This window comes from Pezoporus wallicus, unplaced genomic scaffold (genome assembly GCF_028554395.1).
Source record: "Pezoporus wallicus isolate ANWC-B61680 ecotype Strahan unplaced genomic scaffold, APGP_CSIRO_Pwel_v1 contig_229, whole genome shotgun sequence".
Taxonomy (NCBI): domain Eukaryota; kingdom Metazoa; phylum Chordata; class Aves; order Psittaciformes; family Psittacidae; genus Pezoporus; species Pezoporus wallicus.
Window position 1 is genome coordinate 1,509,724 of NW_026638360.1, and position 20,912 is coordinate 1,530,635.

General features: G+C 37.0%; 1 protein-coding gene across 3 annotated transcripts in view; it reads left to right on the plus strand.

The window, feature by feature from the left end:
* Nucleotides 1-20,912, plus strand: part of CADM2 (cell adhesion molecule 2) — a 625,008-nt gene that overhangs the window by 527,184 nt on the left and 76,912 nt on the right. For all 3 annotated transcript variants that reach the window (XM_057410463.1, XM_057410465.1, XM_057410464.1), the window contains one exon: nucleotides 7,175-7,265. In XM_057410463.1, coding sequence (XP_057266446.1) covers nucleotides 7,175-7,265 — 91 coding nt within the window. The remainder of the gene's footprint in view (nucleotides 1-7,174; nucleotides 7,266-20,912) is intronic.

The following is a 20,912-nucleotide window of genomic DNA, read 5'->3' on the forward strand; positions in this document are numbered from 1 at the left end:
TATCAGAGAAATTTATGAAAGCTTTTCAATATTCAGAAGGTTTGCAGTCATAAAATAAATGTATGAAGTAAAGACATGCTGATGGTAGCTCATAATTTAGCTAAACTTGTAACAAGAAAAATGTGTTGTAATGAATCAATCATACCAATTTGGACTCTGGTGCAGAGGACATGGTGGTTAGTGTGCAAAAAAATAAAGGTAAATAAATTAATTAAAAGTGGTAGAGTAAACCTGAGTGTTATAGATCAAGGCAGGAGATGCCGCTGCACACAGTGAAATGAATATGGTAGAACTTAGAGTGGTTTGGGAGCAGTCAATAGGCAACAGCAGTGAAGGAAGGTGAGGAGCTAATGCATCTCTATAACTCTTGGTGACAAATGTGAGTTTTCCTGGGCAGTGGCAATTGCTGGCTACACAGACAGCTTGAAACAATAACCCTCAATGACAGAAACCTGCCTTTCATCTGAGTATAAAAATCAAAGCAGAAGTTCATATATTGCAACAAACAATGTGCTTGCTGAGAAGATGAGAATCCTCCTGTTGTTCCTTGAAACCCCAAATTTCCTCTAGAGAAGGAGAGAAACATTCCAGTACCTCTGCCAAATGATCTGTCAGCCATGACAGGGACGTTATACCATAGGCAGGACCTATGTATTTTGTTCTGTGGGCTGCCTGGATCTCAGGGGAGTGTTTTCCAAACTGGCAAGTAGTTAATAAGACACATTCCTTGTGTTACTTAGAGTCTGTGAAGGTAAAACATGCCATTCATGGAAGCTCACTGATCCCAGTGGGAAGAATTGCTATGTCGTGCAAGCACAGCTCTCTTCCTGAATGGATCCAATGGTATATTTCATATTATTGGAGCCCATACAGAATTACATCGTTAAATAAAGCCTTTTCTTACTAGCAGTACTTTTTAAGGCTTTTTAAAACATTGTGTATAGAAGAAAACTTTGAGACACAAAAGGTAATTAAATACATCTAGTCATCATCCTAAAAGATTAAATAAGAAGGCAGTATCAATGATTTTAGGAGGGATTTGAATAGCACTTGCAGCACATCCTGATGTATTACACACACTCACACTGCAAGTGATGTATTCATCTCTCCCTGTATTGGTGTCTTTCCTGTTACTGTTAACATAGTTTGCACTTAAACAATAAATCCTGCAATGACCACAGACTTCCTTAAAACAAACTAAGCTTCTTACTGCAAGTGGAGAGAGGTTCATAACATGAACTACAGAGAGAGAATCACCTTCAAAGAAAACACGCATCAGAACCAAAGTATTCCAGTGGATGCCTAGGGTCAAATGATGTTGATGAGCTGTTTTCAATTACTTAGAATGTGATTAGGGATAGGATTATGTTTGACCTGATTTTGCAGTAAGCACCTGACAATTTGGTTGCATAGAAACTAATCAGATGGGAGGACATTGTTCTGGAGGTTTAATAATGTTTGTTGTAATATTATGTTCTATAAAGATGCACATTTTAGCTCACAACAGGCAAACATTTGAGGAGTTGTGCTTCCCTTTCTTCACCATTTTCACTAGGTCTAGCTCCTTGGTATTAGTTTGAACTTGGAAGACTAAGTGGGACATTGTGAAAAATGGAAGAAAGCACAGAATCCCTTGTGTTTTAAGAGAGATTTAGAGAGCATATGTCACAGTAATGTCGGCCATGCATAGAGGAAAGAACCTCACCAATGGATTTTTTTCTGTTTAAACCCCAAAGACTCATAAACTAAAATAATTCGGTCTTTCTCTACACACTTTATATGTATTAAACCTTATATGTTATGTCACAATAGGGGACATTTTTTTTGTGCCAGGTCTTTTAATATCCTACAGACCAGGAAAAGTACATTCTCTGACAAAGGAACAACCCAAGGCAAATGTAATTTTTTCTTGACACTGTCACCCTTTTCCTTAAAATGATGTGAACCAACCTTCCCAAAGCTATAAGTTGAGAACAAGGTAACTTTATGTACTGATTGTTACTTAAACAGCAGATAACTTCTTTTATATTTAGTACTGAATAAACCCATGATAGCCAGGTGCAAAGAGAAGATCCAGGAATTTTGCAAAATCACTGTATAGCATGCAAAACCATGAATGGATAATACTGCAGGAGATTGTCATTGAAATTTTCTAGAACCCATTTTTTCTGTCATGCCATTTTACTTTGAGAAATAAGAGTTACAGACTTCATGCAATAGGCATGTTTAAAACCAAAGACTTGAAGAGGCAGTGCACTTCATGTGAACTGATAATGTGCAAACTTAAAATCCCTAGCTGAGTATGTATCTTTTACCAGTTTGGAAAAGGCCTTCTTAAATTTGGGTTGGTGTTAGTTAAATAGCTAATCTTGTATTCCAGTTACATTTAGCGATATTTTTTTACTATTTTTTTAATGTTTAAAACCGTTTAAACATAAATTATAATGAATATTCTAATATTATATAATTATAATAATAATAATAAAAATGTTTCCATCTTTGGCAAGTAAGAAAGATACTCTGAGAGCACCTGCTCAAATGCTTTTGAAAACATTTCAGTAACATTTTTACATGTAAAACCCAAGAATGTATGTACCAAAAATCCTTGGTGCTAAGCACTGACAGAACTTTCAATTAAGCAGAAATATGTAGGGAATATTGAAGTTTTCTGGGTTTTTCTTTTTATGAATATCCTAATTTGGCTTTAGAAACCTTTTTTAAATTTAAGAAATATGCATGGCATATTCCATGTTGTGTTGGCACTGAATGTAAATAGGGACAATTTGCATATTACTGAGTTACTGATGGAATTCTAATTCATAATATGGAATGGGTTAAGAATTTTCTGTTATCTGTTCTTTTTCAAAAATCCTGATTTATCCAAATTAGGACATACATCATAGGGAAAAACTTTTTCAGATTCAAAGTGAAATCTTAGTTCAAAACCTGAATGGGAGACTTTAGAATACCTGGTAGACCTGTACTATAGCATGGGAGGTTAGCACACAAATCCTTCCACTGTTTGAATCAGACTAAATACTTAAGCCACAGACACTAAAGGATTGAATGCTCTAATCACTGGATTACTGTCAAATAAGTATTTTGCTGGATCTGGTCTACTTTGTATGAATACTTCAGTACTTGGTTAAGTAAGGAACCTTTTTTTCTCATAACCACTGCATGGGCTTTAATAAATTGTCTAAAGAAGTAGTTATGGTAGGCTGATTGCCTCTTCTCATAAAAATTAAATTATCCATGAGGGAGTACACAATGTAGAATGCTGAAATTCAGGATCCTTCTTCAGGGATCAATAACACTATCTCTGTAAGTGAAAAGAAGGAGGTGTTCTTCCATTCTGCGTTGTGAAACTTTTGCCACATTGGAAGATATTTGGGCTGCTGAGTTTAAATTTCATAGTAAGTTATTGCATTTTTTTTTTTTTTTTTTAAATAACAGTAATTCAGCAGAGAACTTGAAAACTGGGAGCCCTGACTAGGATATTCCTTTGTAAGTTTCTGGAGGAGAACCACTAAGACTTTTTCTGTTAATCCACTGGATGCCCAACAAAGGCTAAGATGTGAGCAACACAGAGATTTATCTTTTAACAAAATGTAGAGACATGTCTAGTAGCAAGTACTAAATTTATTGCAGCTACACACATATATATATACACATATATATATATATCTATATATCTAAATTCCCTGGAGAAAAGACTGATGCATGCACCTTTGAATAGGTACATTTCCATCACTACTTGAATTCTAGCAGCTCTGAGATCACTAATATTTCTACTCCTGAAATAGTCTACTACTTCCGATAGTCATTTCTTGAAAGTGTTAAGAGAACGTATGTACTGCACTCACCCTAACGTCTGCCCAAGAAAAGAGGTGGTCTTATTTGCTGTTTCTAGAATTGTAATTACATTGGAGAGAAATTATTTGTTAAGGTAACATGATGCTATCATGACATCATCATAATATTACCCTTTTGTTTCACAAAGGGATTTTTCTTTGCATAAACCATTGTGTTCTGTTGTTTGTTTGCTGTTGTGTTTTGTTGTTGTTGTTCTTGTTTGGTTATTTTGGGTTTCTTTTTTAATTGGATTTTCCCAATGCTTATTCTTTTTGGAATATTTATCTTCATAATGTCACTGGAGCTCAGGATAAGGGCATATTTGTAGGTGTCGTAAAGACATCTCAGTCACCACTCCTTTGTTCATAAGAATTCTGCTTGAATTACTTATCTACAATGTTTTATCACCATGGGCCAAACCTACAAAAGGATGCACATTATTAAAGTTTGGTAAGTTTAACTGATGTGAATTGGTAGACTTCTACCAACTTCAGAGGAAGAGCAACAGAAGCTCTGACCCTGAATAAAACCCTTGATCCTACTCCTTTTGTTTGTTTTGGTTGTAAAAATAGGGATCTTTTTGACATATCTGCATTACTTGTAATAAGCTGATGAACATATCTGAAAATAAATCAACCTCTCTTACTGCATTGTTGGTCTTGATGTGTTTTTCTTTCTTTAGACTTTGTTTTCTAGTGGTGGTGGTGTTTGCTGAATATTAGGTGATGTTCAAGTTGTTATGATTAATACTTCTGAGTGTGTCAGGTTAAAGCTCACAGTATGCATTGAGTACATTTGTACTTGTCAAATTCTTCTAAAATGAACAGTCCTAGCAGGAGGTAGTATTTAGTAAGGGCATTTTATGTTCTGGAAAAAATATCAGTCAGCAGGGGGTTATTATATTTGTTAAAATAGCATATTTAGGTTAGTTTTGATGCAATTATTCTGAAGATTTCTTCTCATTTTAAATTCTGATGTGAATGTGAAATGGAGGACAAGTTTGTCTTAAAAGTTTCCCCCTTCTAAGTGTACACTTTAATTCTGAAGAGAAATCAAGCATAGCTTGAAAATAAAGCGGAAACAGTAACACTGGGAATGGAAGCACCCCAACTAGTCTTTGAAAAAGGACTGTTAATAAAATATAAAAATTGTCCATCGTAAGCTTCCCTAAAAACTGTGCGTTGAATTAAACCCTGTATTTCCTGTTATAAAGAAACAAGTAGTTACTGTACAAGTCAATTAATAGCGAAAACATACTTCCTACACTATTGTGCTTTAGAAAGCTAGACATAAATACAAGACCTCTCTTATTCTGTCTTTGTAAGCTCTATTTAGGAGTGCATGGAGAATAGAGACCTGGCTGGGGCATTAAACAAAGTAGGAATGGGGACTTCAAGCTGGGGAAAACAGCACTGCACTGATCCGTGCAAATGAAAGCTTCATTGTCTGAAGTCCCCTGTTCTACTTTATGGGTCATTTACAGTAATGTATAAAATACTGATCATTTCTTCAATATTTAAAGCCAGTAACGCTAGCAAGATGGGCCTTTAATTTCTTTCCTCACTTGTGGCTATCCTGATTACGTCCATCAAAGTTTTGCTCTTTTTTTAATATTTCTCTAGAAACCTCTTGATCTCATTGCATTAGTTGTCTCCCTCCTTTGGTTAAATTCTTCATATTCCTATCTGACACTGATTTGTTCCTCTGGTTCAATGTATAGTCAGGAGAGTAATTTGTTCATCTTCAGTAGCACCACTGAAATCACAGAGGTACTTGATGCCCTGATTTATTGAGGCACTTGAGGTCAGTGCCTTAAGCATTTACTAAAAATGAAGCAAATGCCAGCACGACCTCCAGAGTCACCTGCATAATGGTTTGCAGGGTCCTTAAAAATACGAACTTGTGGAACAGATTTGCTACTGGTGTAAGGTTAGTGCACCAGTACTGAAAGCAAAATGATGTTGACCATGCTTTCAGTAGAATTATGGCACATCTATGCTAAGCCTTCCCCTTTTCTTGTCTTGTGCCATGCTGATACATTATGATATGCCAAAAGTAAAAGTCAAAGTGAGAAAAAGGCTTCCAACATTTTTAATTGCTTATATGTCACTTAGTGTTCAACAGGACTATTTGCATCACAATAAGAACTTCTATTGTTACAGCAAGGTTGGGTTTTTTTTCATTTGATTTTGTAGGGTCATATTGTCATGCTTTTTTATTTGCTTGATAGTAGGGTGTCTGTGGTGTCACTGCTGCCTCTCTGCTAATGAGCCTAGGACTTGTAAATTGGATGAGACAAAACTTGGTACTCTAGATTTGCAGGTTAAAGTATTTTTCCTGCCATAGATGAAGATTGTGTTTTGTATTAGGAAACTGGAGGAAATGAGAATTCATGTTTCCTTACTGAGTCTGAAAATCTTCATCATTATTACTCTTTCTTCCTTTTCGTAAAGAAAAAATGAGTTCTGTATAGGGATGTTTCTTTCTTTATGGTTGTCTTTTTCCTTATAAGAGGTGCCTCTCTAAGTCATGTAAAATATTTTGATATGGAGAATTTTTTACAAGTTAAAGATCTACTGCAAATGTTTAAATTTGCATGAATTCACAGTACTTACTGTGAATCTTTTTACATTTAAAACTATAAGGTTAATTCCAATGTATAGGAATAATTTTTAGGACAGATTACAGACTTTTCTGTAATGCTTTTTGCAGATATTTAAAACATTCTCTTTGTAAATTTTTTCTGTTTTAGGGGCAGCATTATTGCATCTTAGAAATAATACACTGTAAAATGCCTGTAACAAGGTATTTTACCTGAAAGCCCATTGTAGCTTTCTTATTATTAGTTTCAAGTTTCAGCAACAATAAAACTGTTCTTACTCAAATGTATAATATTGCATCCATTCCTCTAATAACATCATTCCACCATACCTACTTAAAAATAGACAAACAGTTGTTCAGAGTACTTGTTATTCATCCTCGACGTTTTTATTTTGTTGTTAGATATCAGGCTTAGGAATAGTTGTATCAAGAATTTGCATCAAATACAGAAAGAAAAAAGTTATTTCCTCTGAGTATACATGTGCTTTCTATCCGTGTTTCCTTGGGATATAAAATGTTACTAGTTTAGTTCCATTGGTCATTTTTATTGCCTTCCTGAAGACAATGGAAATTGCACAAGGCTCTAAATAATAGCATCTCCAAGTGTAAATTAAATCAATGGTATAGTCTTTTGCAAGTAGAGAAGAATGTACTCTTAGATAATAAATCTTTTTTTGTGTGTGTATATCAACAAGATGTCTATTTTTTTTCTTCCTAGATACACCTTTAGTTAAAATCATTTCTTCCAATTCATGGCCTGAAGAAGGACAATCTATAATTTTGACTTGTGAATCCAAAGGAAAACCAGTGTAAGTGATTTAACAAGTAATATGGTTTTGTTATTTTCTTTACTCTGCTGTGATTGCAATCTTCCGCTGCAGAAATCTGCTGGTTTTGTTTCATCCTGGGGTGTAAAGTAATCTCTGGTATAGAAAACCCCTTGAAGCCTGTCTTCATTAAGTGTCTGTAGAGGACTGGTCTTTTACTTTGTCATCTATTTTAGTTTTCAGGAAGAATTCCAGCTGTGAGATTATTTTTTTTTTTCAGTCAGTTATATCAACCTGAAAGGAGTGCAGGCTTAATCAGTCACTGTTTGCATCTTTGAACTGATGATAGAAGAGAAAACGTCTCATGAAAATCTTTCTACATCAACTAGCCTTAGAGAAAATATATTGAGCTTTCTGGATGCTTTGGCTGTCATTTAGAGGGGAATTTGAAGTTTAATGATATGTGCAAGCTGGCTGCTTGCTTCAACCTGAATTGCAGAAAAATGTTACCTGCTTTAAGAATCGAAATTGTTTTACTTGGAAATTAACATCTCTGACATAAGTATTTTTTAAAGGCAGAACTGCAGAGATTACCTCATGCACAGAGTCTACTATGTAAATAGGCTTCACACTCTAAAACATACCTTCTCAGATGAGCTGTTACATATTTATCCATAAAAATACATGAATAATCCAATTACTTAAGTTAATATGAATCAAGTTTCTTAAATATTGAACTTTCTGCTCAAAAGTGTTATATGGAGTGGTGTTACACAGCTTTAGAATGGTCTTGAAAGTGATGGTGCAGTAGTATTTTGGTTCCAGAAAAAAGCTAGAAATTATGTCATTTAGGGCAGAATTTCTCCTTGGTGTAACTTTATGGTGGACTTTATGGAATTGCTTAATGTAGTAATCTGAAGCAGGATTTAGGTCAAGTCATTGAAGTCCAAAATTACTATTCTGAAAACCTCTTCTGAGTTCAGTCTGGCATCATTTAAACTCCATAAGTACTTCTGGTGTGCTTTTTTTTTTTTTTTTATATTACATGCCTGTATCATTTGAAAGCAGCTCCTCCATCCAAATCTTGACTGCACTGAGCAACTCAGCATCTAGACCGTGCTTCTACCCTGCTTGAGACTGGAACCCTGGGGGTCCGTTCAATTAGTCTTACATGGTGCTCTGTGCAATTCATTTCTGTGTACCTGTGTACTTTTGAAGCAATATATGTTTCTAAGACAGATGCTTCTGTAGCTAACACACAAAAATCAGTTGCAAGCCATGTCTTGCTTTTATAATATACTTAAAAGAGAAGAAATTACCCTTTACTTAACAGCCTTGGAGCATTCTTCTAGGTATCACGAGGTACATTTCCCCATTACTTTCAAACTCAGCAGAAGATGTGCAAGTGCTTAATTTTAGGATTGCTCTGAGTGCACTGTTTGCTAGGTGATATATAGGATTTTCCCTATCTCAGTGTTTTCCTCATGGTTTAATAAGCTACATGCCAAGTGCGCATTTTCGCAGACAGAGTACAGACATCCCAGCTCCAGGTGCTAGATTTGCACTATTCATCTAACATATGATAAAGATTAGAAATAAGGCAGTCATTATGTATTTTTATATTTTTAATTAGCTGTTATTTGTTGGGGGGGGGCAGTTCGGCCCTTCACATTTGGGGCCTTTAAATAACAAGAAAGTTTGGAGGTTATGGATTGATTTGTTTTTCCTATCCTTTTTAGTTTTGTGATTTGGATGATTTGATAGATGGATGTAATCAGTACGTGGGGAGGAAGGACAAAGGTGTGTATAATACCAACCAGGGGTTCTAGTCCTTCCGTGATTTCACCTGCCTCTGAGTATTTACAAGAAGGCATGATGCTTTTCAGTTTCTGGGTGTATGGGAATCTTTTCAACTGTCTTTAAACATATGCAGAGTAGATCCTTACGTCCGAGCTGCTCACTTGGGCTGCCCTTTGCCTTCAGTGGGGTGATTTAGGCACTATTATGATGTCTCTGGCTAACTACAATAGGCAATTGAAGAAGGAAGAGGCAGACTGGATCATAACTACATGATGTTTAGACAGTTAATTCAGTCAGCTATCTGCCTCTACATTTTGTGATACCAAATAGAGATGACTAAACACATACATTTATATAAAATTTTATATCTATGTTTAAATTTGGTCAGATGCATTTTGCTCTTTGACTACAGCTTATATCCACATTTTCATAATCTTCATTAAAAACAGGCTGACATTTTTTCACATACCAAAAATGTTAGACAGTTAAGACAATTCTCTCAGATGTTAGATTTTCATTTAGACCCCTGTACTTGAGTAATTTCTGAAGGCAGTAAAAAACTATTAAAGCTAGACAGCCACAATATTTTCTGTTTGGGACATGCAATATTGTAGATATACTTTATATGTTACCATTAGGAGACACTAGATAAAACCTAATAATTAAAATGGAGCTTCAGTTGAGGTGCTTATTGATTTTAGTTGCATCCTCAATGGATTCAAAAGCAAACTTTACATGTAGTTTTGGAAGGGCAGCCAAACAAAAACTCCACAGAATTATCAAGGCAGGGCTCCTCTATGTGTTAGCTTTTGGGGCTCAAATGTTTTGCCAATAAATGCACCTCTATGGTGTCCACACCATAAAAGCTGCCAACATCAGCTGCTCCATATTGCTTCATTAGGTCAGTCTTCCACAGCACAGAGCCAGTAATAAATAGGCATCGTCCTGGGAGCAGTTTGCAGTTGCTTAGCATGAGGAACAGTAATGTCATGCTCCCAACCTACATTATGATTACCTTCTGGCTTGGAGAGAAATTGGAGAGGTCCACAGAGACCAAATTTGTCAATGTCACAAGGTAAGTGATGAATTGTGGGCTTCATGGAGAGCTCAGAGCTAACCATGGTTCCTTCATAGTCATTTACACACCCTGAGTTAATTTCTGTACACTGTCAACTTTATGCCACAGTTACAACAGTCTCTCCTGTTTCCTGTACGCAGCAGTGAATCATACTAGTAAATGAACACTTACTTCTAGGTACATTTTTCTTGTATCCCAGAGCAATTTTCACAAGCTTCAAAATGACAATCAAGATGAAAATAGAGAAAGAATGAAGCTAGGCTGTAGCTGTGGTGACATTCATGATACTGGTAGCTGCTGCAGTGTAATTCTTTCTTAAAAGGGAAAAGTAGAATGAGGCTAAAGCTAGAGTGTACTTGCCCCATCTTATATCTCAGCACAAAGCCCCTCCTTGCAGGATTTCTGTCCCTCAAACCATATGCATCACAGATACCCGGATATTGTGTTTCATTTCTACAATACTGTCCTAAGGAAAACCACTCTCTAACTTATTGTCTTGTAACAGGGAATGGGAAGGAAGCCTTGCTCAAACCAACACCTCTAGGAAATTAGCTGCCCTCTGCATCTCAGATTCTGCACTGTGCTGTTTTATCTACTTATCACTATAAGGATGAGGATGACTCTAGATCTGGTCATCACCCTGTGCTTATTGCTATTAGGGTAATTACTTTGGAGGCAGGAGCTGTTCTTCTGGGTAAGCACTGTATTGCTGCTATAGAAGTGTGATGATGCCAATAGAAAAAGCAGGTCAGGTTCTTGCCTGTTCTGCAGTGGTTTTATAGAGGCAGGCTATATGAAGGATTAATAAGGCATCACAGATTGTTACAGACTGCCACAGTTCCTCTAGGGTATGTGTTGTGGCTGCTGCAGCTTCAAGAAGAGGCAGACTGCCTGGGAGGTGCTGTGGGTGTTACTGCAAGAGCCATTAGTCTCTGGGTTTGCCCATAGAGCCTGTGATGGGACATGTGTCAGAACACCAGTCCCACATGGTAGGATGACATACTGATTACAGTGTTGAGTCAGAACGGAAGTGGAAAAATTGTGAGGTGAGGAGGTGTCCTTATACATTGCCTTCCAAAAGACCTGTCTCTTGCTTCAATTTTACAGCACTGGCTAAATTTATTGTCTCTAGGATCTAGTGTCAAAGCTTGAATTTTCTCTGGAAAAATAAAGTTACGCTTATGGAAATCAGAACATCATTAAATCCATCTAATTTGTTTAATGATGTTCTGATTTAATGATTCTCTGATCCAGTTTGTGTAGCACTTGGGGCACCAGTTATAAGCAACAAAAACCAGGTATTTGAAGCATTGTATGCATGGAAATTTCTGTAAGTGGAAAGGAAAACAGAGGAAATATATCCATCAGTTTACCATGGAGATTGTTTTTAAACAGACCTTATAAGCATAACTCACTATAGAAAACTGCCCTATTATCTGTAATATTTTAAGGGAACTTGAGAACATTTGTGAGGGTTGCTGTCTGATTGATCAATGCCCAGTGGGTAGATCAAATTTAAGGCAGCCTTTGATTTTCAATTTCTAGTAGATGTGTTAGTGTCAGCTTAGTCTTTTCTTGTGTAAGACCTGGTTACTGGTTTGTTCACCCCATTAATAATTTTAGTCAATACTGACAGCCAGTTTGGGGGTTGTTTTAAATTGTAGGCAAAAAAGTATTTAGCTGTTGCTCTGCGTAAGTTAGGTCAAGACACCCTGCAGCTGACATTGCTATTCAATAGTATTCCTTTTGGAGATACTGTTGTATAATTTCAAACCAAACTGTAGCTAATCTCTTGCCTTTTCAATCTTTAGAGCTATTTTATCTTTCCACTATTTTTGGCTGGATCACTGGACAGTGGTCAGGCTATAAAATTTTACCAAATGAACTTGCATCATATGTCTGTAAGGTGTCAGTGTCTCTTTTTAATGTATTTCCTTTTTAGCATAATATAGTTTTACCTAGGCTTTGTTTATATTCCAAAGAAGATGTAAGTCAGCTTCAGAAATCATAGGCATCCTTTTTATGAACTCATATGCAATGTCTAGACTTTTATGAAGTCATATTGCCTGACAGTATTTTGAATATTTTAAAATAAAAAATAGCTGTAGAAAATAAAACCCAAGGAACAAAATGGTCATTTACACTCCTCTGTGCTTACAAAATATTTTAAAAGCTAATGTTTGCTTATTGCAGTTTGCAGCTTCTACACACTGTTGTGTCTAAACAATATAGTCTCGTGACTCAAAACTGACACAGAAGGGAATGCGAGAACTGCCCCATAATGAAAGAAAAATTCAATATTTATATTCTTAGCCAGCACGCTCACAAAAGCATGTGTGATATATATTATAATGTTTCTAAAGCAAAAATGCAATATACACACCCCCCCATTAAAGTCAGTGTCCTTTCAGCAGAAAGGACATCAAAATATAATGAAATAATTAAGGCACAGGAAGCAAGGAGAGAGTTGGCTGTCTCATGTGTGCTTTAGAGAAATGTCTTTCCATTCCATGAGCTCAGGGGAATTACAGTACAGTTGGATGGTTAATGTAAAATGGATATTTGGCCTTGTTTGAAATAAATAGGAAATATTTCAGAACACTCATATGTTATTTGTAAGGTCATGAAAAAGTTGAAGAGAAAAGCACAGGTAGTAATAAACACTAATATTATATGTACCCAGTAATATATAGTCAGATGCATATTTTGATACCGGAAAAAGTGATCACTTTTAATACTGAGGGCACAACAAATAATCAAGCTTGCACTTTCAAGCTATTGTAAACTATGTGTGTGGTATCACCACAGAAAGTTCTGTCTTTTCTAGTATCTGTTTAACGAAGGTTCCCTTGAGAGAGACAAACATTTTGCAAAGGCTAATGGATACAAATACTGCTGATAACAGAGAAATATACAGCACCATTCTCTCAGTGACCCCAGTGCTTGTCTGTTTCAGTTGAAAAGGACCTTACAGGGATGTGGGTGAAAAGAGAAAACTCAGTAAAAGGTGTTAGCTAGGATTCAGTCAGCTGAATGCAGCAAAGCCTGGACTCACACTGGCTCACGTTTAGCCTACTGTCAGCCAGAACCTCCAGGTCCTCCTCAGCTTAGGTACTGGATTTTGCACGTCATTGCCAAATTTCCCAGCCTTTCTCCAGCCTACAGAGGTGCCTCTGAGTAGTTGCCTTCACCTCAAGTATACTTAGTACAGCTGAACTTAATGAGAGCACATTCCATCACTTCAGCCAGGTCTTTGTTATTAAACAGCTGAACAGGAAGATGACTCAGGAGAGACTTCTGCAGAAGTCTGCTTGTAGCCAGCCACTGAGTACTTTCCCTCAACCCAGTCAGTGGTCCAGCCAGGTTTTCACTCATTGAGTATTACACACATCCAGCCTAGATACAAAGAATACTGTTGGAGACAGTGACTGAAAACTTGCTAAAGTCAATATCAACAACATACACTGTCTATTAAATCTACAGATCCTGTAATTTCTTCAGAGTTTTCACATTTGGTAGCTAGAAAATTATAGAAGTATTTATTCATGAATCATTTTGTCGCAAGCTAAAGGATAAAATGTATTATAGAGGAAAGAGTATAAAATCTCTTCCTTCTTCCAAGTAGTTACCTTAGTTCACACAAATCCAAAGTAGAAAGATGTGTTTAACCTCCCTATTTTGGGAAATGCTAGAAGGGACACATTTGGATTTTCTGATTTTCATTACATGATGAGAAATGTCATATAATACTTCTCTTCCTGAAGTGTGTAACCTTACGGGCAGGATATAGCCATTGAAGGGGATTCCTGACTCCTTCAATAGAATCATAATTATGAATGATAGCTATGAATGATCTTTATGACTCAGGTCTTATTTGATGCATTAGAATTAAAATAATTTTAAGGTGTTCATGTGTTTCTCCACCCTAGTATCTGAGAACTTGGCAAATATTTAAATGTTTGTTTTTATGACACCTGTGGATAATTAGGGTATTCAATTGCCTCAAATTTACAGCTGGGAACTGAAGCAGAAAAAAATCCCAAGATCAAAACTGACAAGTAGGTCACGTATATTTTATGTCTAACATTGAACACAGTCCCCATTTTCCTAAGAGTATTTGACGTGACATAGCATCACGCTCAGAAGATAGCTGATCATTAGTTTGAATTGTAACAGCAAGTTCTTAGCATATCTACAAATCTATATTCAAGAGTCTGAAATTAGAAACTAGTGGAGAAAATTACAGAAACCAGCTTGACATTCAGCTGTTAATGTTTTGGTGTACGTCATTTGCCAGTATTGCTTTGAAACTATGTAATAATGGCAGGTTTAGGTTCTGAATCATTAGTCTAGTGTCCAGCTTTTTGTCCATGTACAGTTCTTTCTTACAATGATACAGTTCCCAGCTTCTCTATCAGGTGAGATGGAGGTTCTGTAAGAAATTATCTCATTTTCTGCATAAGTTTTATTTGCTGCAGAATACTATCTGGATTGTGCCACGAATACTTAGCCACTGGTATCAACTCGGAATGCTAGTATCAACTCCACCTGTATAAGTTATCATAATGAATCTGGAAAAGCATCTATGTTTCTGTGCTTATAAATCACCTTCCAGAATGAATCCACATCCTGAGCTGGATACTCAGGCAGTATCAATAAATATTAATGATTTGAAAAATTGGATGAATTTGTCTATATCCAGGATAAAATATTACTCTAGGTAAATATGAATGTGGTATCAAAGTATTTCTCCCTTAAGCTTCAGACATATTTCTTAGTAAGAAATCCTGAATTGTAAGAGTCTATTTCCAGGTTTCTCTGGAAAAGGACCAACTGAAATCAACTAGGTAAAAAGAAAGAAGGAAAGTTAGGTTAGGTACTTTAGTTAGCAGAAAGGTGGATAGTTTTGAATTTTGTCAGAACTGCCATGCATTTAACAAACTGGGATTCTCCCTGACATCCTTTGCCTTGATGCCAGAACTAACACTAACCTCTAATACCTCTCAGTAACTGAAGTGTCTTTTTGTTTATCTGATTTATGCTTTCTGGGCACTCTGAGTTTACAGTTAAGTTTCCAGGGGCGTATGCCACACACAGCTTTGGGCAGGATTCAGTAAATATATTCTTGAATAAATCCTTACGTGGATGGGACAAAGTATTGTATCTGTGGGTGTAGACTTGGACAAAGATATGTACCCCTCCTCACAGTTCTCAGCCCTGTGTTTGTTGTCATCGGGGAACAGCTCTTAAGATAGCTCAGGCTCTTCTATTCCTGTCTTTTGCCTATTGCCCTGCCCATTTCAGCTTGTCTTTCTTTGAACTTGGCTTGTTCAGCAATTAGGTAGAACCTGTCTCCTACAAATACAGTAGGTATCTCTCTCCTGTCTGCCACTTCTGCCTTGTTCTGGTTTCTTGAAAAGTTTGGGCTTTGTTTGTATTTTTTTAACCAGCGCTTTTTCATCTTTGTATCTGTGTCCTATTTAGGCTCACTCTATATTCCTCTCTGTTTGGAGAAGTGTGAACTCATATTTCTGCAAGAGGAGCTGATTATATTTGAGTAGGTGATTGTTAGCTCAAAACCAGCCTACTGTTAACTTGATCTGATGGGGTACAACCCATGTCAGCTGACATTAATCACTCTGTATCCCATGGTTATTGTCAATGACATAGAAATGTATTATCGTCAACCAGACTTGTAAGTTAAGCATCTAGATTCTCTGCCCATGTAGGCAGCAGTGTATATATAAAGAAAGCTTTTTTTAAACACTACATTTCACACTCAGGAAGGTAAAGAGCAAATATATCGTGTGCAACATAGACTGATCACATAGCATGTGACAGAAGTTTTCTAGATAGGAATATACGTTACTCTTAATAGTGGTGAACCTTATCAGTATCCAAATTCTACTTTTTACTTTTAATGCAATTTTAGCCAATGATCATTGATGCCAGCCCAAATATCTGGTGTATCCAGACTTAGCATCATTTGACAGTATTTTGACATCCTTTGCTGTAATTACCTTCTCTGGATAGTTGACCAATATTTAAATTATTGTAATTTTGAAGGAGTTCATCCTAATGATATCTCCTGCCTTGATTTAGCAGGCATCTGTTACATGCTATGTTGAGTGAGTGCTCATTTTCAGTAAAATATTCTAAAATCTTATGAAGAGTATCATACGAATTGCAGAAAAAAATCTTCCTAGTGAAAATTTCCAGATAGGTAGTTTGTCTTTGCAAGAAAAAGCCAATTATTTGAAAGGATTTTGTAAATGTTCCGCTTGTAACCTTCTACACCAATATTTCATTGATATTAAACCTCCACTGTAGAATTATGCCATGATGTAGCAGATAACATATTAAGAAGCAGGTAACATTTTTGCTGAGATACAGCATGTATATTTAATAGATTAAATTTCAGTTTGTGTTAATGTCCTGGCCATCTGGGAGGTTGTATCTTCTTTTCACAGCTGGGACCGTGTATGCTTTCTTTTTTTCCTCAGTATTTTGCAGGAAGTAGGGAAATTGGTGTTATAAAAAGTGTGACACAGAAACAGGTGGGAGCAATAGTGCCTGTCTGAAAATTACACGTTACAGTAAAGCCTCCTGCAGTGCTTAAGAACTTCCCCTTCAGTGTTCTGTAAAATGATCGCATCGCCTAATAGGCTCAATTCAATAATTGCTTTTCCTCTTTTTTAAGTGTCCCTTTTCTGCAGTGTTTACACATAAAATGGTGCAAAAAGTACAGTATGAAAAGCAGCTAAATGCAGCAGTTTTAGTGCTCATTAAATCCATTTTGCATGTGTATGCCTTTCAAAATCATTTTTTTCCTTGCTCTCAGGTGAGAACACATTCTAAAATAAGAAAGGCCCATGGAATAAAATAATAGATAAAATTGAAATGCAGCATGGGTGATTCTAATTTGTGTGCTGGACTGGAAGTTAAAACGTGAAAAGAAAGGTTTTGGAAGAGGATATCGTGCTCAGTCTTTTAGATACTTGAGTTTCTACAGATAAGGGATTAGCTACGCTTATAGGTAAAAGTACAGTTCTTGAATCAACCATTAGCAGTAGAACACAAGAAGATACCGTAGTATAACTCCTTCAGTGCAGATCATTCTCATGGTATTTACTCTGTCACACAATTACAGACAGAAAATTTGTTCTCTCTATAGCGGGTATGATCTGGAGCACCCAGTGTCATGGAGAACATCAGCTCACTGCATATCTGCATATATATGCCAAATGTAGCAGCATAGTACCCTGAGAACATGTACATGCTTTGAGCTAACAAGGTAAAACAACAGGGGAAGAAGTATGCATTTAAAGAACAGCATAATAAAGGCACCTTAAAATCAAATTAGGATTTCATAATTATTCTTTTTTGTTTCTTCTTTGTATTTGGTGTCCTTTCACTCAAAAACTCACATCTCCTGTTCTGAAGACATAACCTCTTGTTATGAAGTTGGACACTGATTTTGGAATTGCTAGTGTTTCCCCCGTTGAGAATAGATTGTACTGTTCCTTTCTCCACTGTTACTTTACCTTTTTTAGTTCATTATTTTCAGTACAAAAATAACACTTATTTTTCACCCTTCCCTTCATTTTGGGACTATGTTAGATATGTTTTTTCTAATTTTATTTTTCCTATTTTTAAAGCACCTAAAACGGGGAGAAGCAGGTTTCTATGACTTGGTCTATTATACATCAATTCTGTACATTTACGATGATCTCAGGCTCCTCGTGTGCAGAAGTCAAGCTCAGAGAGCAGCCGTGTTTTAAAATCACTGAATAACTATGCAGGTGAAGGTATTGGCCTGTTCACCAGCCATTGCAAAGTTGAGGCTCATGTACAATTAATGTGCAGAAAATGATCACTGTAAGAAAGGGTTTAATCGACAAACTCAAGTGTAACCTTCTGCCTGATCATCTTTGTCCAGAATCAAAAATTTTCAGTCAGTGTGCAGATTTTAAAAGTGGTACAAATGGAGTGAATATGGGAAGATAATTATACAGCAGGGTCTGTTGGCACACTTCTGGAATGGCTGTCTTACATGTGAAAGACAAAGACACAAGTCAGTCATGGGGTTTTTTTTAAGTGAGCACTGAAGACTCTCCCTGCACTATTCTACCTAATACTGCACTAGTACTCAGACTGCACTTGCAGCAGAGATACCCATTCAGTAAATCCAGTGCTTACTTCCATGATTTTCTATAACCGTACTGGTGATTTTCCTTTCCTCACAAAACTGAGATCATAGTCAAAATGAAATCTTCAATGCTAAATATTTAAACTACCACTGAAAACTGTTTCCAAAACTTTTAAGACCTGAGGAAAGACTGAGTCTCTGATTTGTAGTTTGCACAGGAGAGAAAAAGCGGCAGGCTGAAAGGATGCAGAACCAGAAGGAGAAGAAGGTTGCCAAGAAACTGCTATAGGTAGTTGCCTGGTTTGTCCCTCAGTCAAGAACCTACTGTATGAGGGGCTGAGCAGCCATGCCGGGGCTGTTAATGATGGGTAACCCAGGCAGGGAATGCTTTAATGCAGTGGTGAGTCTACTGGGTTTTGGTTGGTGGGGGTCTGGATCGGAAATTTCATCACAGACGTGTGTGGTGACATGCAAGCATACCTGTTCTTGTGTATCATGCAGGCTTAAGGGAACAGTCTTCATAGAATCATAGAATGGTTTGTGTTAAGGGACCTTAAAGCTCATCCAGTTCCAACCCCCTGTCAGAGGCAGGGACATCTTCCACCAGACCAGGTTGCTCAAAGCCCCGTCCACTCCTCACAGGGGTCCCTGCAGCCCCTGACAGACCCGGGGCACCCTCAACCAGCACAGGTTCCCAGGGAGGTGGGCAGGTAGATCCTTACTGAGGGGTGCTGCACACGCACACAGGTGCCCAGGATTTCTGTAATGAACATCATGTTATGGATCCACCTCTTAAAACACGTGGCAGCTTTCTGTAGATACATACTTGTTTTGCTGGGTTGTTTTTTTTTTTGAGGGGTGGGTAGTCATTACAACTTAGAAACACTGCATTGGCCACTTAAAGATTAAATTAGAAATATTTCATCAAGGATTAAGAAGTGCTAGTGGGGTGGGCTGTGATGTCCCTGTGTTAGGAGCAGGGGTCCATCCACACCTGTGCATCACCCAGCAGTGCCCACCCCAAAGTGTGGGGATCAGAGGGAATTGTAGGCAAGGGGTAACTTGGAGACAGATCAGTGTTTCTACTCATTATTGCTATTTAATTGTGATTTTGGGATAGTTTTTTTACTTGCTGTTGAACTCAAATATCTTTAGCCTGTCTTCTTACCTCATACAAATCATTTCTAGAATGCTCCACATGGAATTGGGTTGTTCCAGGCAATGACATTCTGAGGCAGCTCTCAGCACCATCTACATTCAGCTCGATCTTTAAAATGTATTTACGTGCAGCGTGCACCTAGAGGCAAAAACGAAGTCTAGACAATTATATGGTAATCAACATCAAAAAGGGGAACTACATAAAAATGAAGAATCTTGTTAAAAAGATGCTGAAAGGGGCAGCTAAGAGAATTAAATCTTTCCAGGCAGCCTGAGGACTCTTTCAGAAAAATAAGAGTTTAGGAACACAGGGTCAATGCATATCACTTAGCAGACACCTGAAGGAGAAATTGGTGAGGCTAAACAGAAGAGAAAGTGAACTAAAAGTGGCAAAACTGTAATTTGAAAGATGAAGGTGTTTTCTGAAGGAAAGAAAAGATCCTTAGTTTGGGGCAGATTAAATATGAAAATGCAGTTAAGCCAACCCTCCAAAAAAAAGAAAGGATAAAAGAAAAAGGGAGAGGGTGGAAATGTTAAAGAGGCAAATAGCAAAGGAAATTGAAAATAATTGTTAATCTGTCTTGAAATAAATGAGAAAGTGTGTCAGTACATTTCTAGGATCAACCGAGGATCAAAGTATAAGGGGCAGCCAGATGAATTTGCTACATCTGTATTTACTGTGGAAGAAACTGGGTGTATTACACATTCCCTTTTTTCTGAGGTGCTCACCAGCAGGATTTTCTTAAATGGGCTATGGAGGAGGTTGTGGAACGAACAGGCAAAACAAGCAGTAGCAAGTCAGCAGGACCAGATGGTTTCACCCCGGCATTCAAAGGGAATTCAAGAATGAGACTGATGAATTATGAACAGTGACAGGAAACTTCACGCTTAAAACCACCTTGCTAACTCAGGACAACAGGCTTCAGGAGGTATTCCAGAATGTGTAAGTCTGTAGAACTGATATCTGGGCTTCACAGATAGTAAGAACTATAGAAAGGGCTAGAGTTACCATCTGAATGAGAAGAAAAACACTTTCAGGGGAGAATTCCTTTTGCAGAGAGAAAATCCTATCTTACATTGGAGTGCCTAAACAGGCAGAGGAAGTATGCCTTAAGGTGGCATATTTGATGCAGAGGGGAAATATTAACAGATGTTTCCAAAACTGTAAATGACATAGAGTTTTTTGGGATTGTTGGTTCTTTCTCTTCAAGTAGCAATGTTTAATCATAAGTTTCCAGTGTATTGTTGTTAAGATTTCATTGTATTATCTTGAAAGCATGAAGCATTTCATTATTGGTTATAATTTAATACAGAGTGCTTCTACATCAGCTTTTTTGACATTTGGAAAAAATATAACTGAGGTGCAAAAACTTTATGGTTATTCACATTCCTCTGGTGCTCCTGTAGCTGTTATAAATATCAACAAATATTTGGTTACTTGTTGAGAAGAACCCATGATTCAACTCAAGATCTTAAGAGTTGTTGCTGTTATAGTTCTTATTAT